The 17,731-nt window shown below is 36.5% G+C and overlaps 1 protein-coding gene across 1 annotated transcript in view; it reads right to left on the reverse strand.

Annotated features, from left to right (window-relative positions):
- Positions 1-17,731, reverse strand: part of LOC135223631 (exostosin-2-like) — a gene marked incomplete in the record, with an annotated part of 647,541 nt that overhangs the window by 49,896 nt on the left and 579,914 nt on the right. The window contains 1 exon segment of the mRNA XM_064262245.1: positions 3,532-3,698. Within this exon segment, the coding sequence (XP_064118315.1) occupies positions 3,532-3,698 (167 nt within the window).

A 17,731-nucleotide genomic window follows, 5' to 3' on the forward strand; every position in this document is an offset into this window, starting at 1 on the left:
GGTTGTTGTCCTTCAAATATTTCTTCACCGAAGGACCAAACACAAGGTTTACCCAGTCGATAAAGAACTGCCTGGTGACCCACGACTTAGGGTTTGCCCTCCACATAACATGGAGTTTCTCCTTTATTATCTTGTGTGCTTTAAAGGCTCTGGGGTTCTCCGAATGGTATACGAGTAGCGGCTCTATTTTGCAGTCGCCACTTGCATTTGCACACAGGGCGAGGGTCAACCTATCCTTCATAGGTTTGTGTCCTGGCATCTTCTTCTCCTCTTCGGTGATGTATGTTCTCCTCGGCATCTTCTTCCAGAAGAGCCCTGTCTCGTCGCAGTTGAAGATTTGCTGGGGGATGTATCCTTCTGCCTCAACGAATTCTGTGAAAGTTTTCACGAACTCTTCTGCTGCCTTTAAATCAGCTTCTGCTGCCTTTACATCAGCACTTGCTGCCTCACCATGCCTAACAACGGAGTGAATCCCCGTCCTTTTCTTAAAATTATCAAACCAGACCCGACTGGCTTTAAAGGATTCCTCCTCCGTTGAAGTTCCTGGGGTTTACTGTTGTAAATCTGAAAAAATACTGCACGCCTTCTCGCAGATTATTCCCTAGGTGACACTATCTCTGGCAAGTTGTTTTTCCGTTAGCCACACCAACAGCAGATTCTCCATCGTCTCATGCACATCTGTACGGTGCTTTGAAATAATCTTGACACCTTTGGCTTGCTTAATTTTCTTTAGGGATTCCTTCTGCTTTAAGATGGAGCAGATCGTTGACGTTGTACGGTTGTAGTGCTTGGCCAGTTCCTTTACTCGCATGCCTAGCTCATGCTTCTCGACGATTTCAAGCTTTATTTCGAGGGACATCATCCTCCTCTTCTCGGCACTCGCACTACCACTTGCTTTCTTTGGTGCCATGGTTACAACAAAGTTAGAAGTTGCGATTTCACAGAATATCACAAACAAATGCAAAAAACTGTGCGTGCAACGAATCTCAGTGTTTACTCTACCACGTGTAGACAGCAAGAGAGAGAGAGAGAAAGGCTCAGAGATGGGATGCTGTGACTCATACCCTCTGAGCTGCAATCGCCTGAAAAATATACACTTAGGTATATATATATATATATATATATATATATATATATATATATATATATATATATATATATATATACACATACACACACACACACAGTAGTACCTCGAGATACGAAATTAATCCGTTCCGAGGCGCCTTTCGTATCATGAGGTTTTGTATCTTGGACCACATTTTACATGTAAAATGGCTAATCCGTTCCAAGCCCTCCAAAAACACCCCAGTGAATTTCGTAATAAAGGTAAATTGACCAAACAATGAAATACTACAACAATTTGGACCATTCAATACGTAACTTAATAATAAAAATGCGAAACCTGTAAATAAAGTGTATATTAGTGTACAAAAAATATTATTACTGTAACGTAAAATGTGGAAGCTTACCTTTCGAGTGAGGCTATCTCCGAAAGTGGCGGCAGAGGAGGAGGAGGACAAATGGCAGATACGTACACTTAACTTTACGAAACACATAAAAAATGTCAGAAAAACAAACTAAACTTTACAAAACACATTAACAAAACTGTAACACTTAACTTTACAAAAAAACTAAAATAAAATTTATTTGTCTTTTTTGATTTTTACATTTCTTTTTACTTTTTTATACTTAACGTAATTTCAATTTCTTCACCACCGAATGGATGCCAGTCCGTTTACGAAATTTTTCGAACCACCCATGAGAAGCCACTCTGGGGTTGCTGTTGATGTCCCCTCTCCGCCGTCGTCTTCGGCTTGGGCAATCAAATCGCCGAAAATAGCGCTGGCCTTCTGGCAGATTGCCGTCTTGGTAATCGTATCGCCATCGATTTTTTGTCCTCGATCCATACAAGAAGCAGCCTTTCCATTTCATTATGCACATGGCTCCTCTTGTTGGACAAAATAGTCACGCCCTTGGAAGGTGTAGCTGCTTTGATGGCTTCCTTCTGCTTAAGGATGGTGCCTATCGTCGACGGATTTCGGCCGTATTCCTTAGCGATCACACTCAACCGCAAGCCAGCTTCATACTTTTTTATTACCTCCATCTTTGTCTCCATAGAAAGCATTCTCTTCTTTCTGTGAACTTCAGCAACTTTCTTGGGACCCATGACTATATGTACTGTACATAATTAAGTTACGTATGTAGTAAGTATACTAATTTGGTTCTCACAACACGATAAAGTAGCACAACGAAATCACTGACGAATTTACGATACTAAACAAAATCGTTGGACCGAACGAATGCCACATGCGTACGATAAAGCTTCGGGTGCGAAGTGGCACGCCACCACGTAAGATGCATGATGGGAGGGATGCTGTCCAATAGGAGAGAAGGATCTCATGGCTTGGCTAGCATCAGGACCCAATGGGAGAGCAGGAGGATGGTGGCGAGTCTACTAGAACTAAGATGGCGGCGCACGGCGCTAGTTTCAAAATTGTTATCGGGCGAATCTCGGACTTTCAGAAACCTTTTGTATCTTGAAAACTTTTCGTATGTAGAGCAGTAAAATTTTTCGTGTCAGCTTTCGTATCTCGAGTTTTTCGTAAGTTGAGCCTTTCGTATCTCGAGGTACCACTGCAATATATATATAATATATATATATATATATATATATATATATATATATATATATATATATATATATATATATATATATATATATATATATATATATATATATATATATATATATACATATATATTAATATATATATATACATATATATATATATATATATATATATATATATATATATATATATATATATATACTATATATATATATATATAGTATATATATATATATATAATATATATATATATATATATATATATATATATATATATATATATATATATATATACAGTGTTCCCCCCGTATTCGCGGGGGATGCGTACCAGACCCCCCATGAATAGTTAGAATCCGCGAATGTTTGGAACCCCTATAAAAGCGCTAAAAACAGCCTATTTTGTTAGTTAAAACTTAAGAAAAACCACTAAAAATTTTCATACTTGGTTTTTTTAATAGTTTTATCACAAAAAGTGCATTTAATGATGAAATTGATCACTAAACCAGGAATTTGTGGATATTTCTCATAGAAAAATACCGCGAATGCGCGAATTTTCCACGAATAATGCATGGAAACGTTCCCGAGAGAAATCCGCGAATGTGTGAGTCCCTGCGAATCCGGAGAACGCGAATACAGGGGGTCCACTGTATATATATATATATATATATATATATATATATATATATATATAATATATATATATATATATATATTATAAATACATATATAATTTGGCCCCCCTTGGAAAATATGCTGCAGGCACCCATGTATGTAATTACTTGGTAAGTTACTTATATGAAAAAGTAACATTGAAAGCACAAAAACGCATTTTTCTTATCAGTGATATAGAAAGTCCTTCATTTATTAAAACAGTTATTAATTCAGAAACTGCACCTACCTGATAGCCAAATTCCAGTTCATCAGCTGTCATCATGTTTATATCATCATCAATTGCCAAGATACATTCTGTCTCTATTTCTTCATAAGGGTAGAATCGATTACTGAGCTTATTTTCTCTTGTTTGCACAACCTTTAGAGGCACATTGATTTTGGGCCACATGGAAGCTGAAACAATAATAAATCTCAATCAATGCATATTATTATTAAAACCTTTATTTAAAGTAAAAAAAAAATTGACATATTATTCCATTAAGAACAGTAAGCCTCTGAATTTTAAAAAACAAATGAGGACTGAAGGAGGCCCATGAAATATTGTACAGTGCCATAGAATAAAAAAATATAATATAGTAAACTTAATGGTACCTCAAGTATTACTGACCTTACTATACAGAAAAGTATATATATATTCATTCATAAGAGAAACTGCCTCACCAAAAGCCTAAGTTTTATAGGATAACCGTTAAGAATATAGAGAATAAAAATACAACAGTTTTAAAATAATTTTTTCATATGAAACCCACTCTTTATACTGAGCTTGTATGTTTGAGAATGTCACCATGCAATTAACCTTTAAAGCAATAAAACACATTCCTATATTAACTACCATATACTTCCGAATATAAGATGACCTTCAGTTAAGGCGAGGTAAAAAATTATAGTAAATTTTCATAAATTTATCTCATATCTGCAGTATAAGATGACTGTTAAATTACAAAATTATTTATGTACAGATTATCTTTTGGTTATCATATATACTTGCATATCATGCAACTTTTGAAGACCTCAGTACACGAGAAAAAACTAGCTTATGTAAGATTCACATATTAGTATCATAATATGTCCATTGTGTCCTCATCTTATGGCAGGGGAACCTTTCCAGTGCTGACCCATAAGTTGATTTCCACTGGTCAGCTTTTAGCTGTTATCAGCGCTTTACACCAACGTAACTTGGGGCCGTATTCTTAAACTACCACCTTCCCTCTTCGATGAAGAAGCTGCTTACGAAATTTTTTCATAGAGTGGTATTAAAAAAACATAGGCGAAGCTCCTTCAGGAAGAGGAACTATATGGGATGGTTGGTATACCAGAGGTGGTAAATAAACATCTCATTCAGATCAGAAGACGGCTATATATATATTATATATATAAATATATATATATTTATAATAATTATATATATATATATATATTATAGTATAATATAACAATTTTTTTTTTAATTGTTAAAAATTAAAAAAATATATATGTATATATTATAGTTGTATTATATATATAATAATATATATCATATAATTAATATATAAGTATTGTTATTATATTAGTATATATATAATATAATATATATATATATATAATATGTTAAACAACCAAACAGGAGTCTGTCTGTAAATATGTAGGGTCAATTAGATACGAAAATCCACTGGTAGAAATATATATAGAGTGAGGGTAGGGTAATGAAAGAATCTACCAGGAGAGGTAAAAAAGGGATAGATGTGTGGCAGTATCAGACTGCAGAAATAGCAGTTTCGAAAACGAGACTAAACACAGGCCGCAGTTTGCCAAAACAGTAAATTGCAAACTCCAGTGGAAAATCTGAACTTTGACACCTTCAGTGGGTGGTTACCGTAGAGAAACGGAACCAATAAGACTAATCTAGGGGTGGCACCGGAAGTAAGGAAAGCTACTCAAGAAGTAGTAGGATGTGTCTTAGTAAAAGTTAACCCTTAAACGCCGAAGAGGTATATTAAAAATTGTCTTCCATGTGCCGGGGGGGGGGGGGGGGGGGGGGGGGGGGGGGGGGGGGGGTCTCAAAGTGATCGCGGAAACGGAAAAAATATTTTTTTCAAAAAATCACAGCGTGCTTAGTTTCAAGATTAAGAATTCATTTTTGGCTCCTTTTTTTGTCATTGCCTGAAGTTTAGTATGCAACCATCAGAAATGAAAAAAATTATCATTATCATATATAAATAATGCGATATATGATAGCGCGAAAACAAAATTTCATATATAATTGTACTCAAATCGCACTATGCGCAAAATGGTTAAAGGTAACGAGTTAATTTTATTTTCGTTGTAATGTACACTAAATTGCAATCATTTTGGTATATAACACATTGGAAAACTGTAAAAGTAACACAGAGAAAATATTATCACAAAATGATGCAAGAATTCGTAACGCGCGGACGTAAACAAATATTTTTTTCCAAAATTCACCATAAATCTAAAAATTGTCCTAGAGACTTCCAATTTGTTTCAAAATGAAGACAAATGATGGAATATTACTATACTGTAAGAGTATTAGCTTAAAATTGCTGTTTTCAACCATATCTGACGAGGTAAATTTGACCGAATGTCGAATTTTTTAATATATGATTTTTTTTATATGCAATTATTTCGGAAATTAGAAAAGCTACAACCTTCAAATATTTTTCGTTTCATTCTACATGAAATTGCGCACATGGTCATATATAAAACTCTATCCCTTAAATGCCGAAGCGGTAAAAAAAAAAATGTCTCCCGTGTGCCGGAGACGTTTCAGAGTGAGCGCGGAAGCAGAAAAAATATTTTTTTCAAAAAATCACAGCGCGCTTAGTTTTGAAGATTAAGAGTTCATTTTTGGCTCCTTTTTTTTGTCATTGCCTGAAGTTTAGTATGCAACCATCAGAAATGAAAAAAATTATCATTATCATATATAAATAATGCGATATATGATAGCGCAAAAACGAAATTTCATATATATAATTGTATTCAAATCGCGCTGTGCGCAAAACGGTTAAAGGTAACAAGTTACTTTTTTTTCGTTGTAATGTACACTAAATTGCAATCATTTTGGTATATAACACATTGTAAAACGATAAAAGAAACACAGAGAAAATATTATCACAAAATAATGCATGAATTCGTAACGCGCGGACGTAAACAAACATTTTTTTCAAAAATTCACCATAAATCTAAATATTGTCCTAGAGACTTCCAATTTCTTTCAAAATGAAGACAAATGATTGAATATTACTATACTGTAAGAATATTAGCTTACAAATGCAGTTTTTGACCATATCTGACGAGTTAAAGTTGACCGAATGTAGAATTTTTTTATATATATATTTTTTTATATGCAATTATTTCGGAAATAAGAAAAGCTACAACTTTCAAATATTTTTCGTTTTATTCTACATGAAATTGCGCACATTTTCATATATAAAACTCTATAAAATGCCTAATATGAAACGGAGCAAATATTCCGAGAATGGGACTTACGCATTTCGGAGATTTGTGGCGGAGAATCCGCGCGCGGAGGGAAGGAAAGTTGCGTTTTTTTACCATTTCGGTAGAGTCAAATTTGACCGAACGGGTTTTTTTTTTCTATTTATCGTGATTTATATGCAAATATTTCAAAAATGAGAAAAGCTACAACCTTCAACTATTTTTCGTTGTATTATACATGAAATTGCGCACATTTTCATATATAAAACTTTATGTAACGGCTAATTTAAAATGGTGCAAACATTACCACAATCGCACGTATGATTTTTTCGGAAGAGTTACCGTGCGGACGTAAAGAAAATGTAATTTTTTTCATAAATTCACCATAAATCGAAATATTGTGCTAGAGACTTTCAATTTGTTGCAAAATGAAGGTAAATGCTTGAATATTACTAGAATATAAGCGTTTTAGCTTACAATTACGTTTTTTGACCATTTCGGTAGAGCCAAATTGACCGAAGGTTGAAAATTTGTCACTTATCATTTTTTATATGAAAATATTTCAAAATTGATAAAAGCTACAACCATGGGTTGTTTTTAGTTGTATTGTGCATGAAATTGTGCACATTTTCATAAACTTTATGTAACGGCTAATTTAAAATGGTGCAAACATTACCACAATCGTATGTATGATTTTTTTCGGAAGAGTTACCGTGCGGACGTAAGGAAAAAGTTTTTTCATAAATTCACCATAAATTGAAATATTGTGCTAGAGACTTCCAATTAGTTGCAAAATTAAGTTAAATGATTGAATATTACTAAAATATAAGAGTTTTAGCTTACAATTGCGTTTTTCGACCATTTCGGTAGAGTCAAAGTTGACTGAAGGTTGAAATTTCGGCACTTATCGTTATTTATATGAAAATATCTCAAAACTGATAAAAGCTAAAATCATGAGTATTTTTTTGTTGTATTCTACATAAAAATGCGCACATTTTCATATATAATACTCCATGTAACGGCTAATTTAAAATGGTAAAAAAATTATGTCAAAGTGACGAAATAATTTCCAAATGTGTCACAGGTACTTTTTAGTGCAGCAAGAAAGAAATTCGCGCTTGCGCGCCTGCATAACGATTGTAAACAAAACAACACCTTGATCCGTGAACTCCCAGCATCCCCCAAGGAGCGTGATTCAAGACTTTTCGGCTGGTAGGCCTAAAAGTATTTTTCCGCGAATTTTTAAAAAAACTTTTGTATGTCGACATAAAATATGTCCAGTCGGCACCCGAAAGACAAAAAATGTCGACGTAAAATATGTCCAGTCGGCGTTTAAGGGCTATGAAATGCCTAATATGAAACGGAACAAATATTCCGAGAATGCGACGTACTCATTTCGGAGATTTGCGGCAGAGAATCCGCGCGCGGAAGGAAGGAAAGTTTTTTTTCAAATTCACCATAAATCTAAATATTGTGCTAGGGACTTCAAATTTGTTTCAAGATGAAGATAAATGACTGAATATTACTAGACTGTAAGAGTTTTAGCTTACAATTGCATTTTTTGACCATTTCGGTAGAGTCAAAGTTGACCGAACTTGGTTTTTATTCAATTTATCGTGATTTATATGCAAATATTTCGAAAATGAGAAAAGCTACAACCTTCAATTATTTTTAGTTGTATTCTACATGAAATTGCGCATATTTTCATATATAAAACTTTACGTAACAGCTAATTTAAAATGGTGCAAACATTACCACAATCGCACGTATGATTTTTTCGGAAGAGTTACCGCCCGGACATAAGGAAAATGTTATTTTTTTCATAAATTCACCATAAATCGAAATATTGTGCTAGAGACTTCCAATTTGCTGCAAAATGAAGGTAAATGATTGAATATTACTAGAATATAAGAGTTTTAGCTTACAATTGCGTTTTTCGACCATTTCGGTAGAGTCAAAGTTGACCAAAGGTTGAAAATTTGTCACTTATTTTTTCTATGAACATATTTCAAAACTGATAAAAGCTACAACCATGGTTGTTCTGAGTTATATTGTGCATGAAATTGCGCACATTTCCATATATAAAACTTTATGTAACGGCTAATTTTAAAATGGTGCAAACATTACCACAATCGCACGTATGATTTTTTTCGGAAGAGTTACCGCGCGGATGTAAGGAAAAGGTTTTTTCATAAATTCACCATAAATCGAAATATTGTGCTAGAGACGTCCAATTTGTTGCAAAATGAAGGAAAATGATTGACTATTACTAAAAAATAAGAGTTTTAGCTTCCTATTGCGTTTTTCGACCATTTTGGTAGAGTCAAAGTTGACCGAAGGTTGAAATTTTGGCACTTATCGTTATTTATATGAAAATATCTCAAAACTGATAAAAGCTACAATCATGAGTATTTTTTTGTTGTATTCTACATAAAAATGCGCACATTTCCATATATAATACTCCATGTAATGGCTAATTTAAAATGGTACAAAAATTATGTCAAAGTGATGAAATAATTTCCGAGATGTGTCACCGATACTTTTAAGTGCGGCAAGAAAGAAATTTGTGCTTGTGTACCTGCGTAACAATTGTAAACAAAACAACACCTTGATCCGTAAACTCCCAGCATCCCCCAAGGCGCTCGATTCAAGAGTTTTCGGCTGGTAGGCCTAAAAGTATTTTTCCGCGAATTTTTAAAAAACTTTTGCATGTCAACGTAAAATACGTCCAGTCGGCACACAAGACAAAAAATGTCGACGTAAAATACGTCCACTCGGCGTTTAAGGGTTAAGGAGGAGCTTAACTGTATGAGTTAGGTTCAGACTTCACTTGAGCTCTCTCAGAAGTTTAGTTGGGATCTAAGCCTTATACGGGGAGGCTATGTCCATTCTCCCTCTGTTCCTTGTGTAGTGTTGTGTAAAACTTTTGAACTGTGACTTAGTTAACCCTCTTGCGCCGAAGGAGTATAATAAAAATCGTCTCCCGTATGCCGAAGTGGAAAAAATATATTTTTTTTTAAATCACAGCGCGCTTAGTTTTCAAGATTAAGAGTTCATTTTTGGCTCCTTTTTTTGTCATTGCCTGAAGTTTAGTATGCAACCATCAGAAATGAAAAAAAAATATCATTATCATATATAAAAAATGCGATATATGATAGCGCAAAAACAAAATTTCATATATAATTGTATTCAAATCGCGCTGTGAGCAAAACGGTTAAAGCTAACGAGTTAATTTTTTTTCGTTGTTTTGTACACTAAATTGCGATCATTTTGGCATATAACACATTGTAAAATGATCAAAGCAACACAGAGAAAATATAATCACAAAATGATGCATGAATTCGTAATGCACAGACGTAAAAAAATGTTTTTTTTTTTTTTCAAAAATTCACCATAAATCTAAATATTGTTCTAGAGACTTCTAATTTTGTTTCAAAATGAAGAAAAATGATTGAATATTACTATACTGTAAGAGTTTTTAGCTTACAATTGTAGTTTTCAACCATTTCAGACGAGTTAAAGTTGACCGAATGTCAATTTTTTTTATATATATTGTTTATATGCAAATATTTTGAAAATGAGAAAAGCTACAACCTTCAATTATTTTTCGTTGTATTCTACATAAAATTACACACATTTTCATATATAAAACTCTATGAAACGCCTAATATGAAACGGAGCAAACATAACGAGAATGCGACATACACATTTCGGAGATTTGCGGCGGAGAATCTGCGCGCGGAGGGAAGGAAAGTTTTTTTTTTAAATTCACCATAAATCTAAATATTGTGCTAGAGACTTCGAATTTATTTCAAAATGAAGATAAATGACTGAATATTACTAGACTAAGAGATTTAGCTTACAATTGCGTTTTTTTACTATTTCGGTAGAGTCAAAGTTGACCGAATGTGGTTTTTTTTCTATTTATCGTGATTTATATGCAAATATTTCGAAAATGAGAAAAGCTACAACCTTCAATTATTTTTGGTGGTATTCTACATGAAATTGCACACATTTTCATATATAAAACTTTATGTAACGGCTAATTTAAAAAGGCGCAAACATTACGACAATCGCACAAAAAAATGTCTGATTTTTTTCGGAAGAGTTACCGCGCGGACGTAAGGAATTTTTTTTTTTTTTTCATAAATTCACCATAAATCGAAATATTGTGCTAGGGACTTTCAATCTGTTGCAAAATGAAGGTAAATGATTGAATATTACTAGAATATAAGAGTTTTAGCTTACAATTGCGTTTTTTGACCATTTTGGTTTTTAGCTTGAAATTGCGTTTTTCGACCATTTTGGTAGAATCAAAGTTGACCGAAGGTTGAAATTTTGGCACATCGTTATTTATATGAAAATATTTCAAAACTGAAAAAAGCTACAACCATGGGTTGTTTTTATTTGTATTGTTCATGAAATTGTGCACATTTCCATACATAAAACTTTATGTAACGGCAAATTTAAAATGGTGCAAACATTACGACAATCGCACGAAAAAATTTATCAGAAGTTACCGCGCGGACATAAGGAAAAGTTTTTTTCATAAATTGACCATAAATCGAAATATTGTGCTAGAGACGTCCAATCTGTTGCAAAATGAAGGTAAATGATTGAATATTACAAGAATATAAAAGTTTTAGCTTACAATTGCGTTTTTCGACCATTTCGGTAGAGTCAAAGTTAACCGAAGGTTGAAATTTTGGCACTTATCGTTATTTATATGAAAATATTTCAAAACCCATAAAAGCTACAATTATGAGCATTATTTTTGTTGTATTCTACATAAAAATACGCACATTTCCATATATAATACTCCATGTAAAGGCTAATTTAAAATGGTGCAAAAATTATGTCAAAAGTGACAAAATAATTTCATAGATGTGTCACTGATACTTTTTAGTGCAATAAGAAAGATATTCGCGCCTGCGTAACGATTGTAAACAAAACAACGCCTTGAGAAGTGAGCTCCCAGCATCCCCCAAGGCGCGTGATTCAAAAGTTTTCGCCTGGTAGGCCTATAAGTATTTTTTCGCGAATTTTTAAAAAGGCTATTTTATGTCGACGTTTAATACGTCCAATCGGCACCAGGGAGACAATTTATCTCGACGTTTAATACATCCAATTGGCGTAAGATTCTGTGACTTTGTTAATATAAGTAAGATTATATAAGTGGTGTTTAACTTGCCCAGAATCTAAGGATAAGGTCTGTGATAGTGGCATCCACTCGCCCCTGTTGCTATAACGACACCTATGAAGGTGATCAATCCAGAGGTAGTAACTGGCATTCCATATGGCTTTTTTCTCTGGTATATTTAGCAATAATTTGTATACCTTGAAATGAGTGATATAAGGGACAGGCAAATCCCAGAAATAGATTTTTCCTTCATCAAAATCCCTTAATATATATATATATATATATATATATATATATATATATATATATATATGTATATATATATATATATATATATATATAGTATATATATATATATATTATATATATAATATATATATATATATATATATATATATATATATATATATATATTATATAGTATATATATATATATATATATATATATACTATATATATATATATATATATATATATATATATATATCTATATATATAATATATATGTATATACATACGTATCTATATATCTATATATATATCTATATCCCTTAAACGCCAATTGGAAGTATTTTACGTTGAGATAAATTGTCTGTCGGGTGCCGATTGGATGTATTTTACGTCGACATAGAAATGTTTTTCTTTAAATTTGCGGAAAAATACTTATAGGCCTACCAGCCGAAAACTTTTGAATCAGCCTTGGGGGATACTAGGAGTTCACGGATCAAGGTGTTGTTTTGTTTAGAAGCATGACCCAGGTGCACGTGCACGAAATGCCTCCTTCTCGCATCAGCCAGTATCAGCGACCCGTCGTCCGAGAGCGATCTTTTGCCGCAATCGAGTTTTGCTGAACTTGTGCTAGAGTTTGAATATTTGTGGTGGTACAGGACATACATAGAGAAGTCTCAACGACGTATGGACCGCAAAAGGCACGTTGTACCCGTCGGAAGAGATCGTGTAAGATGTATTTTGGACTTGGATGCTGGCGAAGGACTAAGCAACCAAGATGACCTGGCGCCTCAACGCCGTTCTGTGCTGCCACATGTGGATGAAAGTGCTCTAGGATCACATCGTGTGTCTCGTGTGCCTTAAGTAACCCCTAGGAAGCATCGGGGCGTCCTTAGGGGCATTCATAGGAATTTGGGAGGCCTCCAACCAAGGGACATAGATGAGTACTTATCGGAGCTTGATCGATAGTAAGTCGTAAGTCCTCATTTTGATGGCGGTTGGTCATCTAGTGATGAGGACATCACTCCCGATTCAGTGATAATGAATATTTGCCCCCAATGTCCGTTCGAGGCTCACATCCCGAAAGTGAGCTCGAATTTAGTGGTTTTAGGGCTTATGAGGGAGAATCTGAGGAGGGGGAGGATGAGGATATAGGGTCTAGTTTTGTTGCTGATGATGATACAAAAAGCGAGGGCCTAAGTGAGGGAGATGGGCCAGTGGGGGGTTTCGTGTGCGAAATCGTCGCGGGCACGTAGAAGGTCGGAGTGTCGCGCCAGCCAAGGTGAAGGTCGGTCATCCGAGAGCGACGAGGGGAGGACGGAGGACCCCACCCCACCTAACACGCACCCATTCACGGGAACACCTGGGCTCACCGTACCTGTTCCTCTCACTGCTCTGGGGTTCATCCAGCTGTTCCTTACGCGGGAATTGCTGGAGTACCTGATAGCAGAGACGGCGGACTACGCTCGGTACTGCCGTTATGAACTTCGCACGACATTGACGTATTGCTGGCGGGGCTGCAACCTCACGAACATGGCGCATTTTTTTGGGCTCCACATTTATTTTGGTATGATACCTGCTGCCGATGTCAGGCAATATTGGCGGCGGAATTTTTTTTTAAGTACACCCAAAGTGCCTGGCGTTATGCCCCGTGATACTTTCCTGGCGTTGGACAGGTATTTCAACGCCTTCAACCAAAGGGCCATACCCCGGAATAACCCCGATCGCCTAATCCTAATCCGCCCAGTGTTGGAATACATTTGTGAACGGTGCAAAATTCTCGTGGTTCCTGGAAAGAACCTTTCTTTGGATGAGGGGATGATGCCCTACAAAGGATGTCTAAGCATTAAATTGTATAACCCCAAGAAGCGGAAGAAATATGGAGTGAAATTTTTTTTTATTACCGAGTCCAACACTGGATACCGTGGACTTCTCGGTGTATTCCATGTCTTCTCCACGCTACGTGACACTGTTTTCAGTCTTGTGGAACGTTTCCGTAACCAGGGATACCACCTTTTATGGATAATTATTATAACTCGGTATCCCTGGCCCAGGAACTGTATGAAGCAGGTGTGCACATCAGTGGTACCCTTCGGTTGGTGCGTGGGGCCACGAATGTCCTCAAGAGGTCCACAACATCTGGCAAGAGGAGAGACAGAATGGCAGCGGAAGGGAGCTGTCTTCGTCATCTGTTGGAAGGGGGTCCGACTCGTCCCCATAATTATGACGAGTCATGAACCCATCCAAGAAGAGATCGTACAGCGGAAGAAGACACGTCGACAGGGCCGAGTTGTGTTTGAGCAGTTTCATGTCGAGCGGCCTACTGTCATTGGGCACTACAACAGGCACATGGGAGGAGTTGATCTCTTTGATCAACTCATCCAGTATTATCCCTTCGCCAGGAGAACCAGGAGGTGGACACAGAAGCTCCTCAAATACATTCTTCAGTTGGCCCTCCAAAATGCCTACATACTCTACTGTGGGTACCACGGTGACGATCTCCGGAGGTCGTCCCACATACAGTTCCTCGAGGTAACCGGGAATGCCCTCATCAACTTCAATCCCGATGAGTGGCCTTCCATCACTGGCCCCCTGCCCCGAGCTGCAGATCTGCCCCTAGAGGAAAGGGCAGATATTAGGAGGGCCAACTTCGGTCAACCTGCTCCAACCGCTGCTGCCACTGCCGCCGGCCCTGCTGCCGCTGCCCCTGCTGCCGATGCCCCTGCTGCCGCCGGCCCTGCTGCCAATGCCCCTGCTGCCGCCGCCCCTGCTGCCGACGCCCTTGCTGCCAGCCCCACCCGCATCGCTTCTCGTCGGGTAGAGTGGACCCTGTGTGTCGGCTGCAGCCAGGGGATCACACACTAGAGGCCCCACAAAGGCGCAGGCAGAAATGGTGCAGGGTGTGCCATATGAATGGCAGAAGGAGAGACACCCGGTTCTTCTGTCGCACCTGCAAAATACCTCTTTGCAGGATTGGGGAGTGTGACCGTAAATACCACAATGCAGTCTTCTATTGGAGTGTGCCTAATCAACGGACAGTGGAGGGCGCATGGGGCCGCCGGGCCCATCAGCAGTAAGGGGGCGCGTCTCCCTCCTCCACCTGTACCTCGTCATGTCGAGAGGAAAAAAATGCAAAACTCTTCAAAGTAGGAGGGAGAAAACAAGAATAGTACGAAGAGCCAGGATTACGTGTGAGTATTCTGCACATATTTTATATTTACTTTTGTATTTATTACAAGTTTTTATATATCTGTATCTATTGATGCATGATATATTTTATTTCATTTTATGCAAAAAGAAAAGTTTCACCTGCATTGCTTTTATTTATGTATTTGTGTAAGTGTTTACATAATAAAAATATGGAATGTTAGTCCATATATATAAAAGACTAAAACTAAAGAGGTCAACCAGATTGCTTGCAGGAATGTGATCAGACTAGAGACGCTAAAGATGACGTATACAATAAGTAGGCTAAGATAACATGCCGTCACCTGTAGTTATTCATTTGTTTATAAACTCTAGTCCAAGCTTCCTGCTTGAGACAACTACCGCGACCTATAATTCAAACGGCCTACGTGATCTGTAGCGTGTCTCATTTGATTGTGTGTTCGTATGTAACTATGTCATTTGTATGTATGTTCATATGTTCGAGCTACTATCTGCTTCCTTCATAACTTGTAACAGAGATGGTAGACGGGCAGAATAGAGTTAGCTATCGTCATTAGAAGACCTGTACCTCTTTACCTAAGCTTTATCATGTAGAGAGAATAGAATTAGCCATCATCATTGGCAGAAGCGATCAAGCTATCGTTATTAGAAGACTTGTACAATCATACCTGATCTTCACCATGTAAAACTTCAGAAGAATATATATATTTTTATACTTCGTGTTTTCTACAAGAACCTCCTCACCGAATCATCATGAGTATAACACATCGTCGTCATAAACAAGAAGATAATCCCGACTTCGTAAGTGATCTACAAACCCCAAGACACTCCATGAATATGGAAGTGCAATACCAACCGACTTAGCGTAAGATTATCGCAAGTCTAACATTACCTCATAGGGCGCCTTGTTATACAAGGCAAAAGCCCTAAAAGTGGTGGCATGCGTACCAGAAGAACTCTACAACTTCTCCGAAGAAAAAACCAGAATAATGAAGTATCATATAAGAACTCTTCAACGACGACGAAAGCAACAGATTCTTCAAGCAACTTAGTATCATCGTTTAGTGAATAACTTCAAGAAACAAACCCGACTAGTCCTTTTTCCTACGGCAACGCAAGCTTCGTCTCTCATTAGAATCATTCAAGAAAACATCGTTAGTGAGCGTTTCCGGCACTTCAAGAAACAAACCGAACGTGTCTGCAGCATCGATCTTTCAAGGCTCGAATCATCGAAACAACGCGCACGGGGAAACTGAAGCCAAACCAGGTCATCCGCCTAAATAGAGAAGGAGGACCAAGGCCGTGTGTCGTTATCGGAACACCGTGACTTCCCACAAAAGCAAGCTAAGTACAATTTTTTATTCATTTGGAGTAACTTTGAGTGTTTCCTTTGCAGGTCGAATTTCGTTATTCCTGTGGCTGAAGTTACAAGACATTCTTAATCTTACTTTTTTACAGAAATTATCTACATCATTGAGATTTCGCTACTGCGAATTTTTATCTTTGAGTGTCTGTTTCCAGAAGTTCTACTGAAATATCATAATCATATACTATGTTAATTTTATCATTTTGGATGATTATTAATCCCTTACGTAACAAATCATATTAAACAGTGAATATGCGTTTACGCAGTGGACGTCTGTATTTATACAGATGCATGGATAGGGTCGTAAGGCACCGTAGTGATTAGAAAACACACAAAAACAAGTGGAACACCCGTACAAATCTAGATAAATTAGAGGTAACACTATTACGGGTCATGACAATAAATGCTCCTTTGCAAGTCCCGATCGCAGTTTTAGCCTTGAGTTTTTTTAGTTATATAAAATATCGAACCTCAATGAATCAACTTAACTTTAAAAATACGGCTGGATTGCAAGGAATAACATGTCTGTAAAAAACTTTCATTAGGCTAAATGCGCTGACCAGGATCCCTCACTATTTCAAATTTTAGCAAAGAATGAAGTACAAACAGTTAATATTGAATGCAGTAGAGATAACTTTTCTTAATAGTAATCGCTCAGTTCCGAATAGTTCGTCATTCATTGCTTTATACGTAACCAGCAACATAATGCTAAAAACACACAATACGTTGCCGATGGTAATAAAGATAAGGATCCTAATTATTACAAAAAAAAAGAAATAGAAACAGTAGCCCTTTCAGAATCAAACAAGCAAACTCGGTTACTGTGTCACCTAGTCAAGCGGTCAAGGTTAGTTAAATCTGCCGAGTTTTCAAAGCAAAGCAAATTCCACACAATAAGCGACTCTAGCAGAGTGGGGAAAAGTGATGTTGGATCATACATGCCAAATACCTTTTTGAATTAAAAAGGAATTTCCTTATGCAGCACACGACCGTATCAAGTAATCAGAGCAGGTTTTCGTTTTTTTTAATACGTAAGTTATTATAAGTAGTGGTGGATAAAGCCCGACTGTACGCGCCTAAAATTAGAATATC

Source organism: Macrobrachium nipponense, chromosome 10 (genome assembly GCF_015104395.2).
Source record: "Macrobrachium nipponense isolate FS-2020 chromosome 10, ASM1510439v2, whole genome shotgun sequence".
Taxonomy (NCBI): Eukaryota; Metazoa; Arthropoda; class Malacostraca; order Decapoda; family Palaemonidae; genus Macrobrachium; species Macrobrachium nipponense.